This window comes from Triplophysa dalaica, chromosome 22 (assembly GCF_015846415.1).
Source record: "Triplophysa dalaica isolate WHDGS20190420 chromosome 22, ASM1584641v1, whole genome shotgun sequence".
NCBI classification, from domain to species: Eukaryota; Metazoa; Chordata; class Actinopteri; order Cypriniformes; family Nemacheilidae; genus Triplophysa; species Triplophysa dalaica.
The window spans coordinates 9,207,948-9,226,469 of NC_079563.1; the positions used below are offsets into that span (position 1 = coordinate 9,207,948).

Sequence of the window (18,522 nt, forward strand, 5' to 3'; positions counted from 1 at the left end):
AAAATTGCTTTCCCACTACCTCCTCACTTCACTTTTTCATCTAATTAAAAAGAAATACGTTCTTTTCTTCAATTCGTTGTGTTATCAATCCTCCGGCCACCGAAGGGGGTCAGTTCATCCATACATCAGAAGCCCACGCGTACTCCATGCTTTCAACATCCTCCGTATCTAATGAAGACTGATGTCCGACAACACCAGTCATCTTAAAAGCACAGAAAAGAGGTCTGCGCACTGTATCATTCCCGAACTGTCAAAACAAAACATCTTTGTCGACAATCAGTAAACAATTCGCCATCTATAAAATATGATTTTTTAACTCGGGAAGCGGTTTGACATGAATTATGCCCCATTTGTTTGAAGCACAGCTATAATTTTCATAACTACACCCACTGATAATAAAGTGCCACGGGTGGCTGTCTGTCACCTTGGCAGCTTTCTGTGACAGACGACATCCTGCTCGGTTTATTCCCAGTTCTCCGCTCTCGTCTCATGCCCTCAGCGAATCACAGCAGCGCCCTGCAAAAGCACAAACATGCTCCACGTGAAATTAAGCTTTTTTCGCCGCCGCTGTCAGATAATGCGGCAAGGATGACGGTGACTTGTTTTATGACCTCATTTCTCGTTCTCAAACCTGCAGATTCGCTTTGTATTTCCTTGTCTTTGTGGCTTTGCCAATGAGAATAGACGGGGCAGTGTGCACACACAGCATAGACAAATGGACTCTCGGTTTCAAGCGGGGGACGTGTTTATATCTACTGTACTAGAGAGAGATAAGGATGACCGATGAGAAAGAGTGGAATAGGTCAAACGTAATGTTTAATTTAGACATGAAAAGTATTCATTTATTTAAACCTATAAGATGAACATATATTATTTTGAATTAGTGCAGGCAAGGCAATGCGTTCAGGTTTCTCACAGGCTGGGAGCACAGACCAGGGTGAGTGGACAATTACATCCACACAAGCTGATCTGTGCGAGCTTTCTTCCAATTATTTTTGGTGTAAAGCACAGGGAGGGGGTGGAACGAACCTAGCCCTTAGCAAATAATGATGTACAAATGAGTGGAGGGGGGGCAGAAGGGTTGTGTGGGGGCACCAACGAAAGTCCACTGCGGCTCTAAGTGTATAAAGCCTGTAAGGACTGTCTGTAAGAAAAATCTTTTTAATATCCCAATTGTTCCTTCTAGACAGCCAGAGGTTTAAAGGGAGCTCTATTAGACATTGTGTCTCCGATTTGTCTTCGTAGAAAAAAACTGTAATTTTAAATATTGTAAATGTCTCGTCTTGAGTATTATCAAAGATCTCAACATCAGCGTCACTGACTGTGCTCAGACTTGGCAAGATATCAAAATCTGATCCTGCAAAGTCTAAAGTCAGAGATTTCATGTCTGTAAACCCAGAAAGCAAATCAAAAGCAACTGTTGCAAAGAACCAAGAATTTCAAAAGGTGTTTCATAAGGCTGTTTTGTTGTCAACAATTGTGTTTCGTTTCTATTTTCAGTTGTGTAAAAACTAAAAGAACCATCTGATACTTAAAGTTGTCCTCTGTATTACCCCGCGTTATAAAACTTTACCACAACAAATTACAGTCCCATCAGTTGTGGAGCAGGTTGCATTTTGGGAGCTAAAATGTTGAAATCATAAGACTAGCTGAATAACACTCATCTTCTCTCATAACTTCCATTATTGGAAAATATTCACATGTGAAATAGGCCTACATGAATAATTGAGTACCCTGCTGAAGAAATATAAGAACCCTGCCCAAAACACAATAGAAACGTTTATGGATTTAATGGTTGTGTAGCATTCGTAAGATGTAAACACTGGTCAAGAAGCACTTCTGGTTTCATTTTTATTTATTTTATTTTTAAATCTTACATGCATTATTAAATCTAAGAGATATTGGTTTAACATTCCGTTTTAAATGGATGTATTTTGTTCAATTTTTGTGCAGTGTTCTTCTGAAACAGAGCCGGATCAGCGTTGTCTACGTTCTCCGAAGAGGTCAATAATGGGAACTGTATTGGTTTTAGTGGAAACGATAATTGTGTCTACTGGTATGTGATGGATTCAGTTGGTGAGATGTTATCTGGCAGATCCTATGGAAAAAACACGTGGACTGGTGTTTATAATGGTATATAATGGTATTTTATTTGAAACTTTGCTTGTTTGATACTATAGCCACGCCCCTTAGCGTCTAAGATTACGACGATATCAGTAAACAAACCAACAGATGAATTTTTCGATTAACCATTTCAATTTACCCAGAACCGGAAACTCATCTGAACTTCAGCAACAGGTTAAAGATTTAATATAAATCCCTCATTATATCAATGTATGGCAATTAATTTCCAAATAACTCCTTGTAAAACTATTACAGGCACATATTAAAACGATGACATCCTTATACATTTGATCTGGTCGTGGGATGATTGAGATTGTGTCTCTTTGCTGCGTAATTGACTCCCATAATTCACTTTTAGATGCGAATTTTATAGCCGAAAATAGACGAGCAGGTTATCGCTCAGAAAGCCTTTCATTTACGCAGCCCTATAAAATGATGAATTCACCTCATCCAAAACTCCTGGCTTAAGTGCATTTTTTCCCTCTAGATCACCTCTTTATAAAGCCACTGGGAAGAGCTGCACCATTTTCTCCAGGCGCTGTAAGGTAAGAAAGTGTTCGCACACGATATGAATCTCATTTGAAACAGCCCGAAACATTGCTTTGCATGAGCGGTCCTATCGCGCGACGGTGTCGCAGTAGCGCGCGCGCGTGAGCGCAGAGATTTGTCACGCGCTTCCCGGGCTTCTGCAAAGAGATCGCGAAGAAACACCCCGTAACCGCCACAAAACAGCCTAAACCACAACAGGCCATTAAAGTCACTTTACCATGAAGAGATTAAACCCCCTTCCTGAGGAAAAAAGGTAGGGAGAGAAAAATCGTAAAAGCTGCTAGCACACGGACACATTTTAACTAGCTCTTGACTATCTTGTTCTCTCTCATGACGTATGTGCTAATACTTTTGCACAAAATTATACCAAAGCAAACAATAGATTCTGAATAATTTGATGTAGCCTATATTTTTTATTCATTAGCAGACTAAATCTTATAAACCCGACTCTTGGTTTACTTCAGAAACATGTATTGTGATGAGGGAGAGAGAGAGAGAGAGAGAGAGAGAGAGAGCTAAAACACAAAAGGAAGTACAAGTTTAGTCAAGTGTGAAGGAAGCAGTCATTATAAAACTGAAACATGTCAGTTTTGCTGTAAGGAAAAAAGAAATAAATTTAAAATGCGTTTGACATTTGAGCTTTTTTTCCGACAATGGAGTACTTTAAGGCTACATTAAATGATTGGTGTTACTCAGAAAGAGAAGCTCATTTTCTCACTTTTAAGACTCTTTATAAAGTCAACATATCCTCTGGAGAATATTCTCCATTCCATCACGAAATCTCTGAGAGATCAGTTGAGAGGTGATCAAGCTTCACTTTTTCCCCACTTTTCCTCCCCAGAACAAAAGACTCTCTGTCTCCTGGCAACAAAAGAACAAATTTATGGAGAGTGGAAGAGAGAAATGTGACAGCATGTGGCACCCAAAACATATGCTTTATATTTTTTCCCTGAGCCTATTCAAAGTTTTCCTCAACCGTTTCTTCAAAAACACATCATGCACCGAATAATGGCTTTGAGACTCTCCGTTATTTTCAATTCGATGTCTTGTTGTTTTGAGGCGCAATCTGCACTATCGTAATTGGACAGCTAGGCCTAGCTGTGTGTGTGTTTTCTCAGAAAAACAGCCAGGTCTGTTTGTTAGTGAACTGGGAGAGTACTTCTCCTCTGGGATGTGGGCCCAACACTATGGACGGAGGGAAAAAAACAAGTCGAAAGAAGTGACTCAGCACTCGTAGTTTGAGATGGAACCACCAATTCCACATGGCTCTAGAAGATCCAGTCTGGGATGCTACAAAAGTGGATAGGCTGAAATTGGCTGGATGCAGAGAGAGAGAGGTCTATTGTTAGGGCTATGGAGAAGCCTCGCTGCCTGAGGAGGGAGACAATGATCTTCAATTACCAACAACTCTCAGTCCAATTTACAGCGGACATGTGAGCGGGAAGGACGAACGAATTGTCTTCAGAGGAGAGGAGTAGAGGCTGAAAGTTTGAGGAGCGAGAAAAGGTGAGATTTTTTGTACGGGCAGCTAAGTGGATCGACATATAGAAAAGTGAATGGGAGTCTTTTAATTAGATGACGGACACAAAGAAGGGTGGCTTTAATTAGAAGGGAATCGATTGCGAAGGAAAGTTTTATTCATAGGGGAGCGAGAGAAAAAAGTCGGAGCTTTAATGAGACTACAAGATCAGAGCTCGAGCGAGAAGGATGGGTGCGCTTTTTTCCGACGTGGCGAGCGACACTGAGAGGTGCCTGTCATTAGTGGCTGTGCTTGTCATTAAAGCTTTAATGTATTTCGCTGTTTTTCTTTCACTACAGTAAGGCCAAGACACTTGGTGGTTCGAGTTGCGTTGGATGAAAGAGAAACACTTCAGAAACCAGACATTTCAGGCTTGTACTGGCGCAGTAAATCAGAAATGTTTTGCATTAGCCACAGAGACGCACTCAAGTTTCTCTCTAATCGTGTGCATCCAACCACTGCAGTTGGCAAACAGGTGAGACCGTTCCCCACTCGGATAAAATATAGAAGCCTTAGACTTAGTTCGACAGCAGAGCAATTATACTTTCATACAGAAGGATTGAAGAGCAGAAAATGAGCGCGTGGGGTTGATCAGAGGCTCCCATGGCTGAGATCAGCTGATGGCACTCGGCTGCCCAGGTGTGTGTTTAATCAGGTGCGCTTCTACTTTTGGTTTCAAATCGGACAGAAGGAGCAAGTCCACCGGGAGACCGCCTGTCAGTATTCATCTTCTAAATGAGAGCCCCCTTCTCCACTCCATCATGTAGCCTGTCTCCTGTTCTCTGGGAACTACCGGTTCTGCTTTCCCCAGCAGCTACAACATTTCTCAACAAAACGCAGTGTTTTCCAACTGTACCCCAACTGTCTTTACAAAGCCATCAAGAAAGTGCAGGAGAGCTGCCTCCGCAGCCTTGGAGGCAGAAGAAACACTATAGCTCACCGTGCCTGTAGGACTCATTCAGGTGTGTAAGAATATCTGACAAAGCGCCACAATAAATGCAAGCAGTGTTCCTGTGTATATATAACAGTTCACAAAACGCTGTCAAAATAATAGGAGCACGCTTGCAAAGCTAAAGGCAAATATGTAAAAACGCAGAAACGCTGTGGATTCACCTCTCAACTGATCTCCCTTTAAAATAAACAGAATTTTTCTACCATTAGCATTATGTTTCGTATCGACTCTGCATGGCCTTCGACGAAATCGTTCAGAGCATCTGTACGCATGATGTTTAATTGCACCCCTTGTGTTTACAACAAAACATCCATATTTTCTATGCTCTCTGTTTTCTTTCCTTTACTATCTACTTCTTGAGCATCTGTTTCTTGATACTTTATCTAAAGTTCCTTAGAGGGTTTCTCACGGGAGAATGTTGAACCTTCTCTTGATTTAAGAAGCTTTATTTTCCTTTGATTCCGACTTTCCTTCTCAGTTTAAGCTGAAAAAAGAATATGTACTACCTGGCTGGACCTTATACACACCGTATAAAGAAAAGTTACACAACATGTCTCTCTGAAAAACGTCTATGGAAGAGTCATCCCTTTTATCTTTTTCAGAAAATTGATTGACGTGAGTGTCTACACAAAATGAAAACTGTCTTTATTTACTCACCCTGTTGTCATTTCAAACCTGTATGACTTTCTTTCGCAGAACGCAAATTATTGCCGTTTTGGAGATTGTTGTTAACTGGCACCCTTTCACTTGCAGTTGGTTTGAGTCCGTACAATAGAAGTGGATGGGTGACCGTGCTGTTCGTTTGCCAACTTTCTTCAAAATATCTTCTTTTGTGTTCTGCGGAAGACACCCATACGGGTTTGAAATGACAAGAGGGTGAGTAAATGATGACGAAATATTCATTTCTGGGTGAACTATCACTTTGAGCTGGGTAGTTATCTGCCATAAGAATAAAACAAATTTAGTTTTGTTCTCATTAATTTACACCTGTACACATACACATCCTTACTATTTAACATTTGAATAAAATAGAGCGTTTACATTCTCTAATCTGTCTAAATGGCAGAGTAATTAAAATATTTTTTTTATACCACAAATTAAGTCTTTATAGTCATTTCATCTCAGTTAAAGGGATAGTTCAGACAAAATCGTTTGGCTGAACTAGCAAATCGTTTCATATTTTCATAAAACTGAATGTCCTTTTTAATAATATTAGCCATAATGTGCAGCCTCTGCACACGTAGTATTTACAGTAGTTCTTCTTGTAGTATTTGGTGGCAGATGGCATACCAGCGTCTGGTACGTTTAGCGCCACCTGCAGAAAGGGAGTCTTTTGGCTGTACAGTTTGGCTAATACTATTAAAATTGATTTTTAAATGTATGAATATATCAAGTGAGTCACTTCACAAAACGTCAGCATGTAGCCAGGAGCCACTTTTTGAAATGATGTGCTTTAGGAACTCTTGGACAGGTTGACCCCATAGACTCCCATTATATGAAGCAGAGAGGGCTGTGGATTTACCAAACAATCTTCTTTATGGTTCTACTTAAGAAAAAATGTCACCTATCTTGGATGGCCCGAGAGTGAGTAAATAAATGGCAAATTAGAGATTTTGACTGAACTATCCCTTTAAGTGTGTTGAACTCTAATTTGCTTTACATTTTTTTTCCAGAAAGAAACCATAGGTGTCAGATCATCATGTTAATAAGCTGGGGTGAAATACAAAATAACAGGACTGCATACAGGGCCGCCAGTGGAATTCATTTAGTTTGGGACAAAATGATAAGCTCCTGTACATCCAGCAGTGTAAATATGCGTTTAGGGGATCACTCTCATCACAGGTCCCAGTTGTCTCCTCCCATCACATCCATCCAGGTCACATCATGGGGTGAGTAAAACTGTAAACTTTATGTAAACTTTTTATGCTCAAAATTGTGTTTGCAAACCATGTTTTAAAAAGATTGGTGGACATTTGCTGTTCTGTCAAATTTCCATCATTTCTGCCACATCAAAACCATTCCAGGATTTGCTCAAAATAATTACAGGTCATAATTTTCGCCGGTCCTAATGACACCAAATTGCCCCACAGCTGGTGTCTGTAAATTTTCATTTTTCTGAGGCCTCTTACAAACCGTCCATAAAATGTTTGACAAAGCACAACTGCAATGACTAATAGATGACTAGTTCTATTATCTAACAGTCTCAGTCTCACCATAACCACGGTTTGTAATTGCACTTTGTGAAAGGATATGAGATAAAAATCATGAAATACTGATAAAAGCCATTCTATCGCTTTGTGTTCATTTTGAATATAGTGAGTAACTATAATTGGACAATTACCCATAATATTTAGTCAGATTATTACTTAAGTGCATATATTCTATTTGTTTTTTTAATGTAGGCATTTATTACGCTTTAGAGGTTTGATATTGTATGTTTGATGGTATTATTCAACAACCTGGTTCACATTTGACAAATTTTGACTGATTTGGTCAGTATTTATTTTTTCACTCCACACCATATGAAGACCATCACTTTTTATATTGCATAATGCAAATTTCCCGTGTGACATCAGAATTATTTCTATTGTTTATATACTGTATTCCAAAATAAAGTTTGAATTGTAATTTCAGTTGATTCAGAACCCAATGATCTATAATTGCACAGGAAGCCTGGAAATCAAGAATATAAATATTGACATTTAACAATACAGCAGGTGATTCAGACATGACAATGTGCACGGTGTCTTGACACAAACTTCAAATCCATTTAGACAGAGACTTGCTGCAAATTAGATCAACGTTAAAGTGTCATGTTTTTTTGGATTAGAAGATCAAGTCCCTGGATGATTTGGGCGCTTGGCGGTGGGCTAGGTAGTGTTAAGCTTAGTCACAGTCTTTGTGATTTTAATAATACATTATGAACCGGCCAACACACAAATACAGGTAATATAAAAAATGTAAGACATTGCTGTTGGACTACTTGACAAATTGAATCTTATGGTTATGCTACATACGCTCCATACCAGTCATGAGCTATTGGGTGTTTCTATCAAGTTGAATGCCTCAGATGAGGCAGTGAATGAGCGTGAGGAGCGAATACTTATTCAAAAAGTGATTTTCCACTTGAACATACAGGAGAAGGCTCCTGAGGGCCAAGTGACTGCAGGGAAGAGCGTTTAGGCCCACTGAACAGGTGAAGAGGCAGCGTTCGAGAAAAGACCGCCACGAGGCATTGCGTACGGTAGTCGTGTTCAGTATGTGCGCCTGTTTGTCAGGGTTGATGGATGGCTCTGGGCAGTTTTGGGATCATAGATGATTGGAAGATTGAGTTCAGGTGGGAAGTAATCGGGTGTTAAATGAGACAAAGAGACGTTTCATAGATACTTTTGGGCGGCAAAGGACTGCATCCCTCCCGAGCACAAACAAAAATAAAGATGTTTATGTGTGTAATTGTGCAAGTGTGGGTGCGTGTGTTCATAAGACAAACGTTTTTAGGCGTGACGCTGCATGTGCCACCCGGGCCGCACTGTGCTTATTGACTTTGCACATAAACCTTTTTAATGATGATGCTGTTTAAATTGCACCATTGATTTTAATGCACCAATTACGTATATAGTGTATGAGAGTCGATATGTAGGACAGCAGTACAAATAGCTGAATATGAGAAGGCTTTAGTCCAGCAATTTTCTATGTGTCTTAAGTGCCTACAATCTGTAAAACACCTCACTTTCCTGAAAAATGTGCAATCAATACTGTGCTGAAAACCTTTTTAAGGCTCGCAGCTCCATGCATTTTCGGCGGAATGAAAAAAGAATGCAGTTTCTAGCGCCTCGCAACTACAGGAAAACACGATGCCTTTAGGATCATTACCGTCGCTGCCGGAAAAGGCCTTACGACAAGAATCCGTGTACCCATCGATCTTCACGTCTGTTTATTTATACAGACAAAAGTGCACTATCCTCCTTTCAGAGGAGCGAATGTTTTTAGGAACGCGTCGTCATTATACGATAGGAGGGGAAGGCTGGCGGTTGGAGAAACGGCGTTATTTGACAGTGTTTAATTGGAGAGTGTGTTTGAGAGGCATCCGTCCCCGCCGCTGGCTTTACTTCTAATTGCTGGCAGCACCGCGCTTAACGAAGCGAGCAGGAAAGAGCGTGGGTGAGGGAGAGCGAGAGGAACAGAAAGAGAGAGGGGCCAGGTTTCTATGGCAACGGCAGATCAACAGTAGGCAGTAGCCGAGGGGGTAGTTTCATCTTGAAGAAAGAGCCTCTCTGCTGAGGCTCCCTCCGCAACAAGAAACAAATGCCCCAGCCGCACGCAAACAAAACACCACCAAAACAGCTGCTTTAAAGCTCAGCCCGCAGAGTGCGAGGCGAAGCGAAAACCTATCCATTAGAAAGAGATTAATGGAAAAAACTCAGTGGGTCCTCCCAACGCAGCCTCGCTTAAATAAGCTGCCACGAGCCTCCCTGTCTGTAAAATGTGCTTCTACGTGGTCCAGAGCCACTATCTTCCTGATCTCAATTATTATTCACACAGCTTTACTCGTTTCATCTGTTGTCGTCGGGAAAGCTGGCACCGCAGGTGATGTCAACAAGAAACTGAAGAACAGCAGCAAATATGAAGGCTATCTGATTCATTAAACCTGACTGTTGAGTATCGGGTATTAAACTCTAATCCTTCTCCCAGACATTGGGTGTATTATGTAGTTCCCCTGATGACCATTAGGGGGCAGTTTGCACTCTAAAGTCAGCCTGCTTCACCGGCCAATATTCCCCTCCTCAACTGCGTCTGGCTCACTTTCCTGATCAGAGAAAGTAATATGTATATCTCATAATATTCTGTGAACCCACACACTTGCTCTGAGTATTTACCTCACTTTTCATCCCGTATGCTTGATCTTCCTTATAACCTGTTTATATATCTCGCTTTTCAGCGTTTGTTCGCTACCTCACATCCATTTATTTTTATCTTTGAAAGCTATCATTTCCGAAGCGCAAGAATTACGCCATAGCGTATCTATAAAGAGAGCAGACGGAATGAAAGCCGGATTGATTTATTGTCTTTCATCTCAGCGCAATCATCTTTAAAGGCTTTGTCTTATTGCGCTGTCGAGTATTGGGAGGTCTTTGGCGTGGCCTTTTAGCTTCTTGAACGCTTGTAAAGGATTAGGTTTCCAAGACTGGAGATTCGCGGACCTTTCCCCCATTAATTTTGATGGACAGCTTTTCTAAACAGTTTACTTTGTAAAACGAGAGCTGCACATTACATATCCGCGGTTCACATTTGGTATTCTGTTCTATTAAGTTCACGTCACTCTGAGAAACCATAACCTTTCCTCTTTTTCTGTTTACCCATGCAAATAGATTCAGAGTGTATGTGAGAGAAAAAGACCAAGTGCCTTGCATCTTTGTCAGAACATTTTGCTTTATTAATGAAAAAGCGCCATGGAGATATCACAGTCCCTAAATTCATTCTTAAACAATAACTCACCAAGCAAATGTGTTTCTTTTGTTTTTTTCCTTCACTCGTTTTATTACAAACTTTGCAAGGACTTCTAACAAGGAGTTTGTTTTCAACATGCGGAAACAGAACGAAACAAAACACATGGGAATCAAACAAACAAGTCGGATTGGACAATCCACTGTTCACGATAAACATAAAATCTGATAAAGCCCTCTGTGACAGGAGCCAGTGAATGACTACGGTGCAGGCATACAACAGCCACATTCACACTGACTCAGCAAAAGATTGATCCATCCAAGGCAAGATGTGCACATCTCAATAAACACTTCACGATTTTTATATGCCGTCGGCTTTTGTTGTAAGATTTAAAAAGCTTCACTTGCATGTACATAAAACTGTACAAAAACAGATCATCACAAGCATTTTTAGTCCTATATAAATATAACCAACAATTAAGGATAACAAGTTTTGAACTCTCCTGCAAAAGACATACTTTCAAGGCAGCTGTCTTTAGTTTGGGTTGAATGGTGAAGATGGGTTTGTGCAGTGAACTTCTGTTTAGTTCTAAGGAAAGGTTTCTGAACCCGCACTAACATCTCAGCAAGAACAGTAAACGGTTTCTACCAATTATCTTTGGAATCATGCTCAACTCGTCGCCTGCTTGACACCACGCACGGAGGGGATGTGGAGAGCTATGTACAAAACTCTTTTAAAGAGATGTTTACCACAAACACCAGTTTTTGATATTCTATGCAGAAACGCCTCTTTCTAAGGACAAAGAAAAGACTCCCTCGTTCATCACGGTCTCGTCACATCCAGCTAGAGACATCTAACAGCAAAAAGAGCACACATCTATACACCAGTGTAAAAACACAACCACGAGAAGTGGACATTTCTCATTCTGTCCTCTGACGGGCCCAGCGAACAAAACTATTATTTTGGGCAGAGAACTCGGAGGAGTCTAGCATTAGAAATCCTTATGAATAAAATAGCCAGACTCAGACATCCAAAACAAAGTCAGAGGAGTCGAAACCAGCAATTTAGACTACCTGACTCAGGTTGGCATCAGAGCGAGGCATGGTCAAAGCCTGTTTGAATAGATGAAAGCATTTAAGTGCTAGAGGTTTGTGGTCATATCTGTCTTTTAGCTGTGTTAAGTCCAGGTCAGCGATCTGACGCTTTCGCCTAGCCAGAGCTGAGCGCAGTTGCGGGGGGTTAGGGGAGTTGAGCCGGGCTAATTACGCTGGATCATGACTCCCGCTGGATTTTTTGTATCAGAGTCACTAAATGGCTTTGAAAACAGCATAATGTGCCTTCTTTCCTTGGGGCGGGATAATCATTCGCCTTATTTAATCATGGCTATGTCCAGTAATTTCCATATGTTTCAGCCTTAATTGTTTCGCGAGAGGTGCCCAAGGCAGCCGAGATGAGGTAAGCGCAGTGAAAAATGCCACTTGCTAAACAATCGCAGCTTTTTCCCACCATCTTCCGGGATCTTTTCCATGATCGGTGCTTCCTTTAGGGGCCGGAGTGTTCACATATGCCAACTGCACCACACTCATTACTCACCCTAATTAAGGAAATGCCCATCGCACCCCCGTTCCATCCCCCCGCAGACACAAACACTCACGTAGTATCCAAGCACTAGAATCCGAGCGGTTCCAGGTGCGGGAAAAGTAGAGATCTCGAGCCGATGCATTGTGATGCAAAGGTAATGAAAATGTCCATCAGACTGTCCCGTAAAAGGGACTCTCAAATACGGAGGGAGACACAGCTAAATACTGTCTACTAGATAGTCAGCACAGTGTCAAAGAAAAACGTTTAGTTAAATCAAAGTTATACTTAATTGATGGAGGACAGAACATTTATGTAAAAAATGCGGAAAATAGGCCAAACGTGGTGTGCAGATGTAATTTTTTGAAACATTTGTACTTTTTTGATTGTGGCAAAAAAACATGCACAATTGACATGCGAAAGACAAGACAGGATTATCAGTCTAATTTGTCCATTGTGATTGTTATATACAACTGTTTTTAAGGCATTAATACATTTGTTCTTCAAACAAAGTCGAAACAGCACGCAAATATTTCCCTTGAAAACGAATATCAAAAAACAACGTAAACGAACCAAACCATGAGTGTGAAGGTGAGAAAATGAATCCGTTTGATGGAGGCAAGTCATGTCTGTGTACTCTCAATCGCAATTGTGTAGTTTAGTGCCGTCGCAGTGTAAGCAAACGAAACGGTGCTGATAATCTGAGGGGAGCCAGACGATCTTCTTCTTACCGTGTTAGCTGTAGGCATCTCTGCGAGTGCCAGACAGCGAGTGCACTACACTGTGAGAGTTCAGTAGGAAGGGAAGATTCACAGTGCCAAAAAACACAAGTTCTGCTGCATGACACGAAAGCACACGCGCGCCTTCGCATCTGTTGAAAGCGTGTTAATGCTCCAGAAGCCGCTCACGTTACTTTTTGTGACAGAAGGTCCCCTGACGCACAAGCGCGCACACGCTGGCATATGTTAAGCTCTGTCATAGTGTTTTAATCGCTGTTAAATCCACCACCCGCCCACCCGCACCTAATACACGCCCACACACACAAACTATACACTATAGTGCATTACACGTATGGATACAGCAGGTGAGGGTCCAGGGTCAAGATGGGAACGGTGAGCACTGGCCCATCTGAAGGTCTTCCAGTCCGGTTCAGTTGGCCCTCAAAAGCAGCAGTTCTAACACAAACTCTGTCTTCAGGCTGGTTTAGATGTACCTTTTTTTGTTACTATTCAACTCAAGCCTGATAGTATATTCATATACACACCATACAAATGTATTTACAGCGTTTTACAGGTATTAAGACTGCTCCCCTCTGAGGACAGGATCGGGTTAAGAGTGTTAGACACTTTATATCTGGCTCATGACCCTGTACAGCAATTTATTCTGCCCACGGCACTTCCCAAATGTAATCTATTGAACCTATCGACATTTTGCAGGCTTGCGAAGCTTAAAATCAGTTAGTCACATCAAAGTATTCGTTGATCGTTTGTGACGGTATAAAATGGATTAGAAAAAACAACAGCGAAACAAAAAGAGAAGTATAATAAATAGAGGTATGAGTGAACGGATGGATAAATAAATAAGATAAATAAATCACTCTTCTACACGTTTTCAATGACCAATAGTGTATTTTCCACTATCGAATTGATATTTCATCCTGTCGCAGGTTCAGGTTTCACAAATCTCTTTCTTAACCGTGTCTCTGTAACTTCCGATGTGCATCAAAGATGGTGGGTGTGGTTATCTCACAGGTATATCTCCCTTTTCGAGGTGTGATTCGAGCTTGGACTTGTGGGCGGGAACTCTGACGTCACGCTCAGAGGCACCTCTTCCAGTGGGGCGTGGTCACTGGGCATGTGGTCATTACTGGAGTAGGCACTGCGGGAAGGTGGGAGGCGTGGCCTGTTCTCCTCTCCCCCGAGCCTCACACTCCCATTGGCCAGGCGCCCCAGGCTCCCCCTCTCCTGATAAGGCACAAACGTAGACAGTTTGGGGGGGTTGCGGGTCTTGCGGACGGGTGAAGGCTGACCGGGCATCCAACAGGCATCCGAGTGACCCAGCTCGCTGCACTCCTGACTGCAGTTTCCTGTCATGGCAACGTCAGGTAGTGAACGGATATCTGTCAGGGGCAAACACACACAAAACAGGTCTTTAATGACGGCAGTAATTGAAATTAAAGAACAGCAAATCAAAACTTGTTTTGTTACACTTGAGTGCACCGGTACTAAGGGAGTCAGAAAGACACTGAAGTTCATCTAGCATCAAACACAAGCAACTAACAGGGAATACACAAAGAGCTGCCGGTGGTTGCCATGCACTGTGGTGGGGTTGCTATGTGAGAGACAGCTGTTGCTACGCAAAGCGCTGTTGTTAAGCAGTGCATACTGGGATTTCTTTGGTGGCCACCGTAGGTCAGAATCTTCCGGTTTGATCTATCAGTCGATGTGAATTGAAATGGTTTGTACACGTTTCGATCTACAGATGTTGATATGTGCTTGCTATGTGCTGAGTAGCAGTGAGGTTGAAAGGTGCGGTGCAACAATCGTTTGCAATCCCACATGTGCACCGGAGGACTGATGCCAAAAGGCTGAACGTGTATTTCACTTTTTATTGCATTTATGGCCCTTGTGCTCTCGATATACATGTATTGAATATTTATACACACATGCTACACATACAGGCCCGTCTGCTTCCAGTATCCTACATTCAGCACTAAATGAGACCTACCAATGGTCCCCGAAGGAAAATCCAGCGCTAAGGCTTATTGATTGGCAGGTCTGAAATTAGTGAGCGTCTGATTGCTATCCATTTTCCATTCCACTGTTCCCTAATTAATTAAATAGGGCCGAGACCCAGTGACCTCATTCCGACAAAGCAACATCGAGAGGCTACATTAACACACAATTCTGTAATCCACCTACTACGTGCGCTCTCCCATTAGTAAACACAACCCTTGTGCTCTGGCATTATCTATTGTGGGGTAGGCAAATTTCCCAAGGCCGATTTTGTCCCAACCGCTTTATAAAGTAGCTTGCGGCAATGATGTATCCATTACAGGGGGAGCATATCCAGTGGCTGAGTAGGGATTTGCATTTCGTTTCGTGTGTAAATGAAATGGCGAAATGTTGCATGACTTTGATATTTTTAATGTTTTGCTGAGATTTGTTTTGTGGTTGTTGCTAACATAGTTCTTAGATGTGTGTGGGGGGAGGGGCATATTTCTACAAAATTTGCTTTTAACGCTCCCTTAGATTAGATTATACTATCCAAATATGAGGGGTATGGTACAAAAGCGACCTGTATCAGGCAAGGTTATTATAGTTCACCATAACTAAAACTATTAAAACATTTCTGTTTATTGAATAAAATAAAACTATTGGACTTAAAATAAAGATTAGCAATGTTGACTCAAGAATAACCTTAAATAGGTTTAGGTTGAGGCACTCAAATTATTAACAGGAAAGAAATAAAAACTTAAATAAAACTAAAATAAATGAATCTTATATCGCAATAAAAAATACAACAAATAAATAATGAAAAAGGAAAAAAAACTAAATTGATAATGTAATTATAAAGCATTAATATTAATTAGTTGTGAAAATTACGTATTAATATTAAATTAGCTTTTATTAAAATAAAATAAAAATCATGGACAAACAAAAATCTGGCAGAAAATAAAGCACACTTTAACTAATATGTATGTATAATAAACATTTGTTGATCCTCTCTTGTGGTAATAAAATGATGTAATAAAGTCATTCTGTTGGGTTATGTCTTTATAAACTTAAAGCATGTGATGTGTGTAATGTTTTGCCAAGCCTTCTCAAAATCTTCTCAAAGTTGAGCTTTAGTTTATACTCCAAACACACCAATGCATACAAAATGTTTAATGAATAATTATTAAAATGATTAAATAAAAGGTAAAGACGCAGTTGTCCCAAGTTGCAGATGACTTCATGCCACCACTGTACATACTACTGTAGTACAGATTAAAACATAAAGACTACAAGCAGTCAAAACGCATAAATTGTGCATAACCTAATTGACATTCATAATCTAAGCTTTACCTAACCCCATCATTTTTTTGCCCTCATGCATCTACACACCACCTCCATCCTCCCTCTCTCCACTTTCAATTCTCTCCACAGCTTCAAACCCATGAATCTTCCAGAGACAGAGAAAATGAAGAGAAAAGTAGTGGAGACCCTTAAATGTGCGAGAGATCTACAGATGGCAGCCCTGAGGCAGATGCCGGGGCCCAGGGGACGCACCTTCACTGGCCTTGAACATCCATGCAGTTTTAATGCACTCATTAAACAAGCTCTGTAAGGCTCCACAGGCACAACATAACCGATGGTTCTCTCCACACGAAAACACCACGGCGACCCCGCCGCAGAGAGCAAAGCGCGCTAACACATGCTTCAAAAAACTCCCAATAAACATGATCCGACGTGGCCCATACATCAAAGAGGTGTACAGTAGTTTAAAAGAGGGCGTTTACTGGACTGGGAAGAAGGCTTTATATCTTACAGAGAGGAATAGATCAACTCTCCCCTCTTGAACAAACACATTAGAGTCCTGCAATCCTATGTGTGTGTGTGTGTGTGTGAGGGATGGACTGTGTGGGAGAAAAATTGCGTGGGGAACTGAGGGTGTAATTGAGGATGTGTGCGTTAAAGGTATAATGGGTGTACAGTATGTGTGTGCTTGAGGAATACGGTATGCGTAGAACCGGCAGCAAGTGTGTTTGAGTTTGAGTGGTGTGTTTGTGTGGTACTGTTGCTCTACAGAGTAAGTGCGAGTAGGCAGGTGTGAAAACTGTTTCTACATTTATTACCCATTACTGAAGTCTCGTTTCTTCTAATTTTCTTACAATTACAGAATAATTGGTAATCATCAGATTACAAATTGAAATGGTCTTTGTGTAACCCGTAGACAGAGTGAAAACCTGATAGAGAAAGCCTGAATTTAGGATCAGGCATGTAGAGTGTGTTAAAATCAACAACTAATGGCGACATTTCATTGTTAAGTTGGCTGTTTGGTTTGGTTGCTATGGACGTTTACACGGAGCCATCAACTGAACAAACTGGTGTGTGTGGTAAGGTGGTGTGAACTAGCCTTAAGACACGTGTGAAAGTTGCATTTGTAACTATAGCAACAGTGGGTTGTAGGTGGGCTGCTATCCATGGTACCGGTTGTCATATTAAGCTGTGATGAAACGAATCATAACATTGAAGGCTTTGTGTTGAAGCTAAGTTGACCTAACCAATCCAACCAACCCCCACTTTTCACAAAGCAATCCAATCCTAATGGACAGAATAATGCTCTAAATTATTGTTACATTATTATATTCTGCTCCTACATAATAGACATTATATTCGCTCATACATAGGTCACATTATTATAGTCAAATATGTTGCAGGTGCTATTCCCCCTCAAAGTCACAACACACATACACCTGTTCTGTGGTTGGTTGTGTATGTGTGTGCTTGTCTGTTTGTGTCGGCACTGGTTTGTGCAGTGATTGGTTTTCCCTCCACACAACAAAAGCTCGAAACCATCCAAGTTTCCAGCCTTAATCACAGCACACAACCTAAAAAGGAGACCAAAGGGAAACAAGAAAAAGGGAAAGATGAAAGACACGAAAAAAGGTAAACCTTTTGCTAACGGCGCTTTCCCGTGACTACTTTAGCATACAGAACCTGGCCGTCTTTCATTTTTTAAGACACATGCGAGGTACGGGTTTGCAGTGTTCTTGCATCAGAGAACCAGTGGGATGACTGGTCTCGTGGATCTGTGGCAGCTTTCTTCTGTCTGATCTCCGGCCCAGGGGCAGTGGGGAGGGGAAATGGGCATGTTTCTTTTCCTGAGATTTCACAGAACACCTTTCGTTTTATCCAGCGTGCACACTTTCAAACGCACCCTGAGCCTTTTGCCCTCCGTCCGTCTCCCCGATCCTTTTTTCCCAAGTGCTTTTTGCGTACGAAGCTTGCTGCGTATTCCCTTTTTTTCGCTACCTCCTACTTAACTTTTTCTTCAAATCACTGCTTTTCTTTCTCCCTTTCATTCGCTCTCCCTCCTTCTCTCACCTGCTGCTTTTGAGTGTGGCGCTGTGCTCTAATCAGTTGGAAATTACAGTCCAGTTCACACAAAACCAAAAGAATCTGCCTGACTTCACAATCGTCCACGGTTTTAATCAAATGTGCAAAACGCTCATATAATTACAAGAGTCTATTATCAAAAATCAGGTGGCCTGTGGTTAACGGTGAAAAAACAATGATGTCTGTATTTCTGTAATAATCCGTGGCAGCCGTCTTACGGATGCAAAATGACACAGCTTGTTTTTGCCTGGCAT

At 41.3% G+C, this 18,522-nt stretch overlaps 1 protein-coding gene and 1 long non-coding RNA gene across 2 annotated transcripts in view; one reads left to right on the forward strand and one right to left on the reverse strand.

Annotated features, from left to right (window-relative positions):
• Positions 1-6,504: 6,504 nt before the first annotated feature.
• LOC130411913 (uncharacterized) overlaps positions 6,505-18,522 on the forward strand; it is a 60,124-nt gene continuing 48,106 nt past the window's right edge. The window contains exons 1-2 of the long non-coding RNA XR_008905130.1: positions 6,505-6,728; positions 6,818-7,033. This is a non-coding gene — a long non-coding RNA (uncharacterized LOC130411913). The remainder of the gene's footprint in view (positions 6,729-6,817; positions 7,034-18,522) is intronic.
• The window catches only part of pcdh1a (protocadherin 1a), a 67,544-nt gene continuing 59,578 nt past the window's right edge, over positions 10,557-18,522 (reverse strand). Inside the window, exon 5 of the mRNA XM_056736917.1 lies at positions 10,557-14,286. Coding sequence (XP_056592895.1) covers positions 13,913-14,286 — 374 coding nt within the window. The 3' untranslated portion in view covers positions 10,557-13,912. The remainder of the gene's footprint in view (positions 14,287-18,522) is intronic.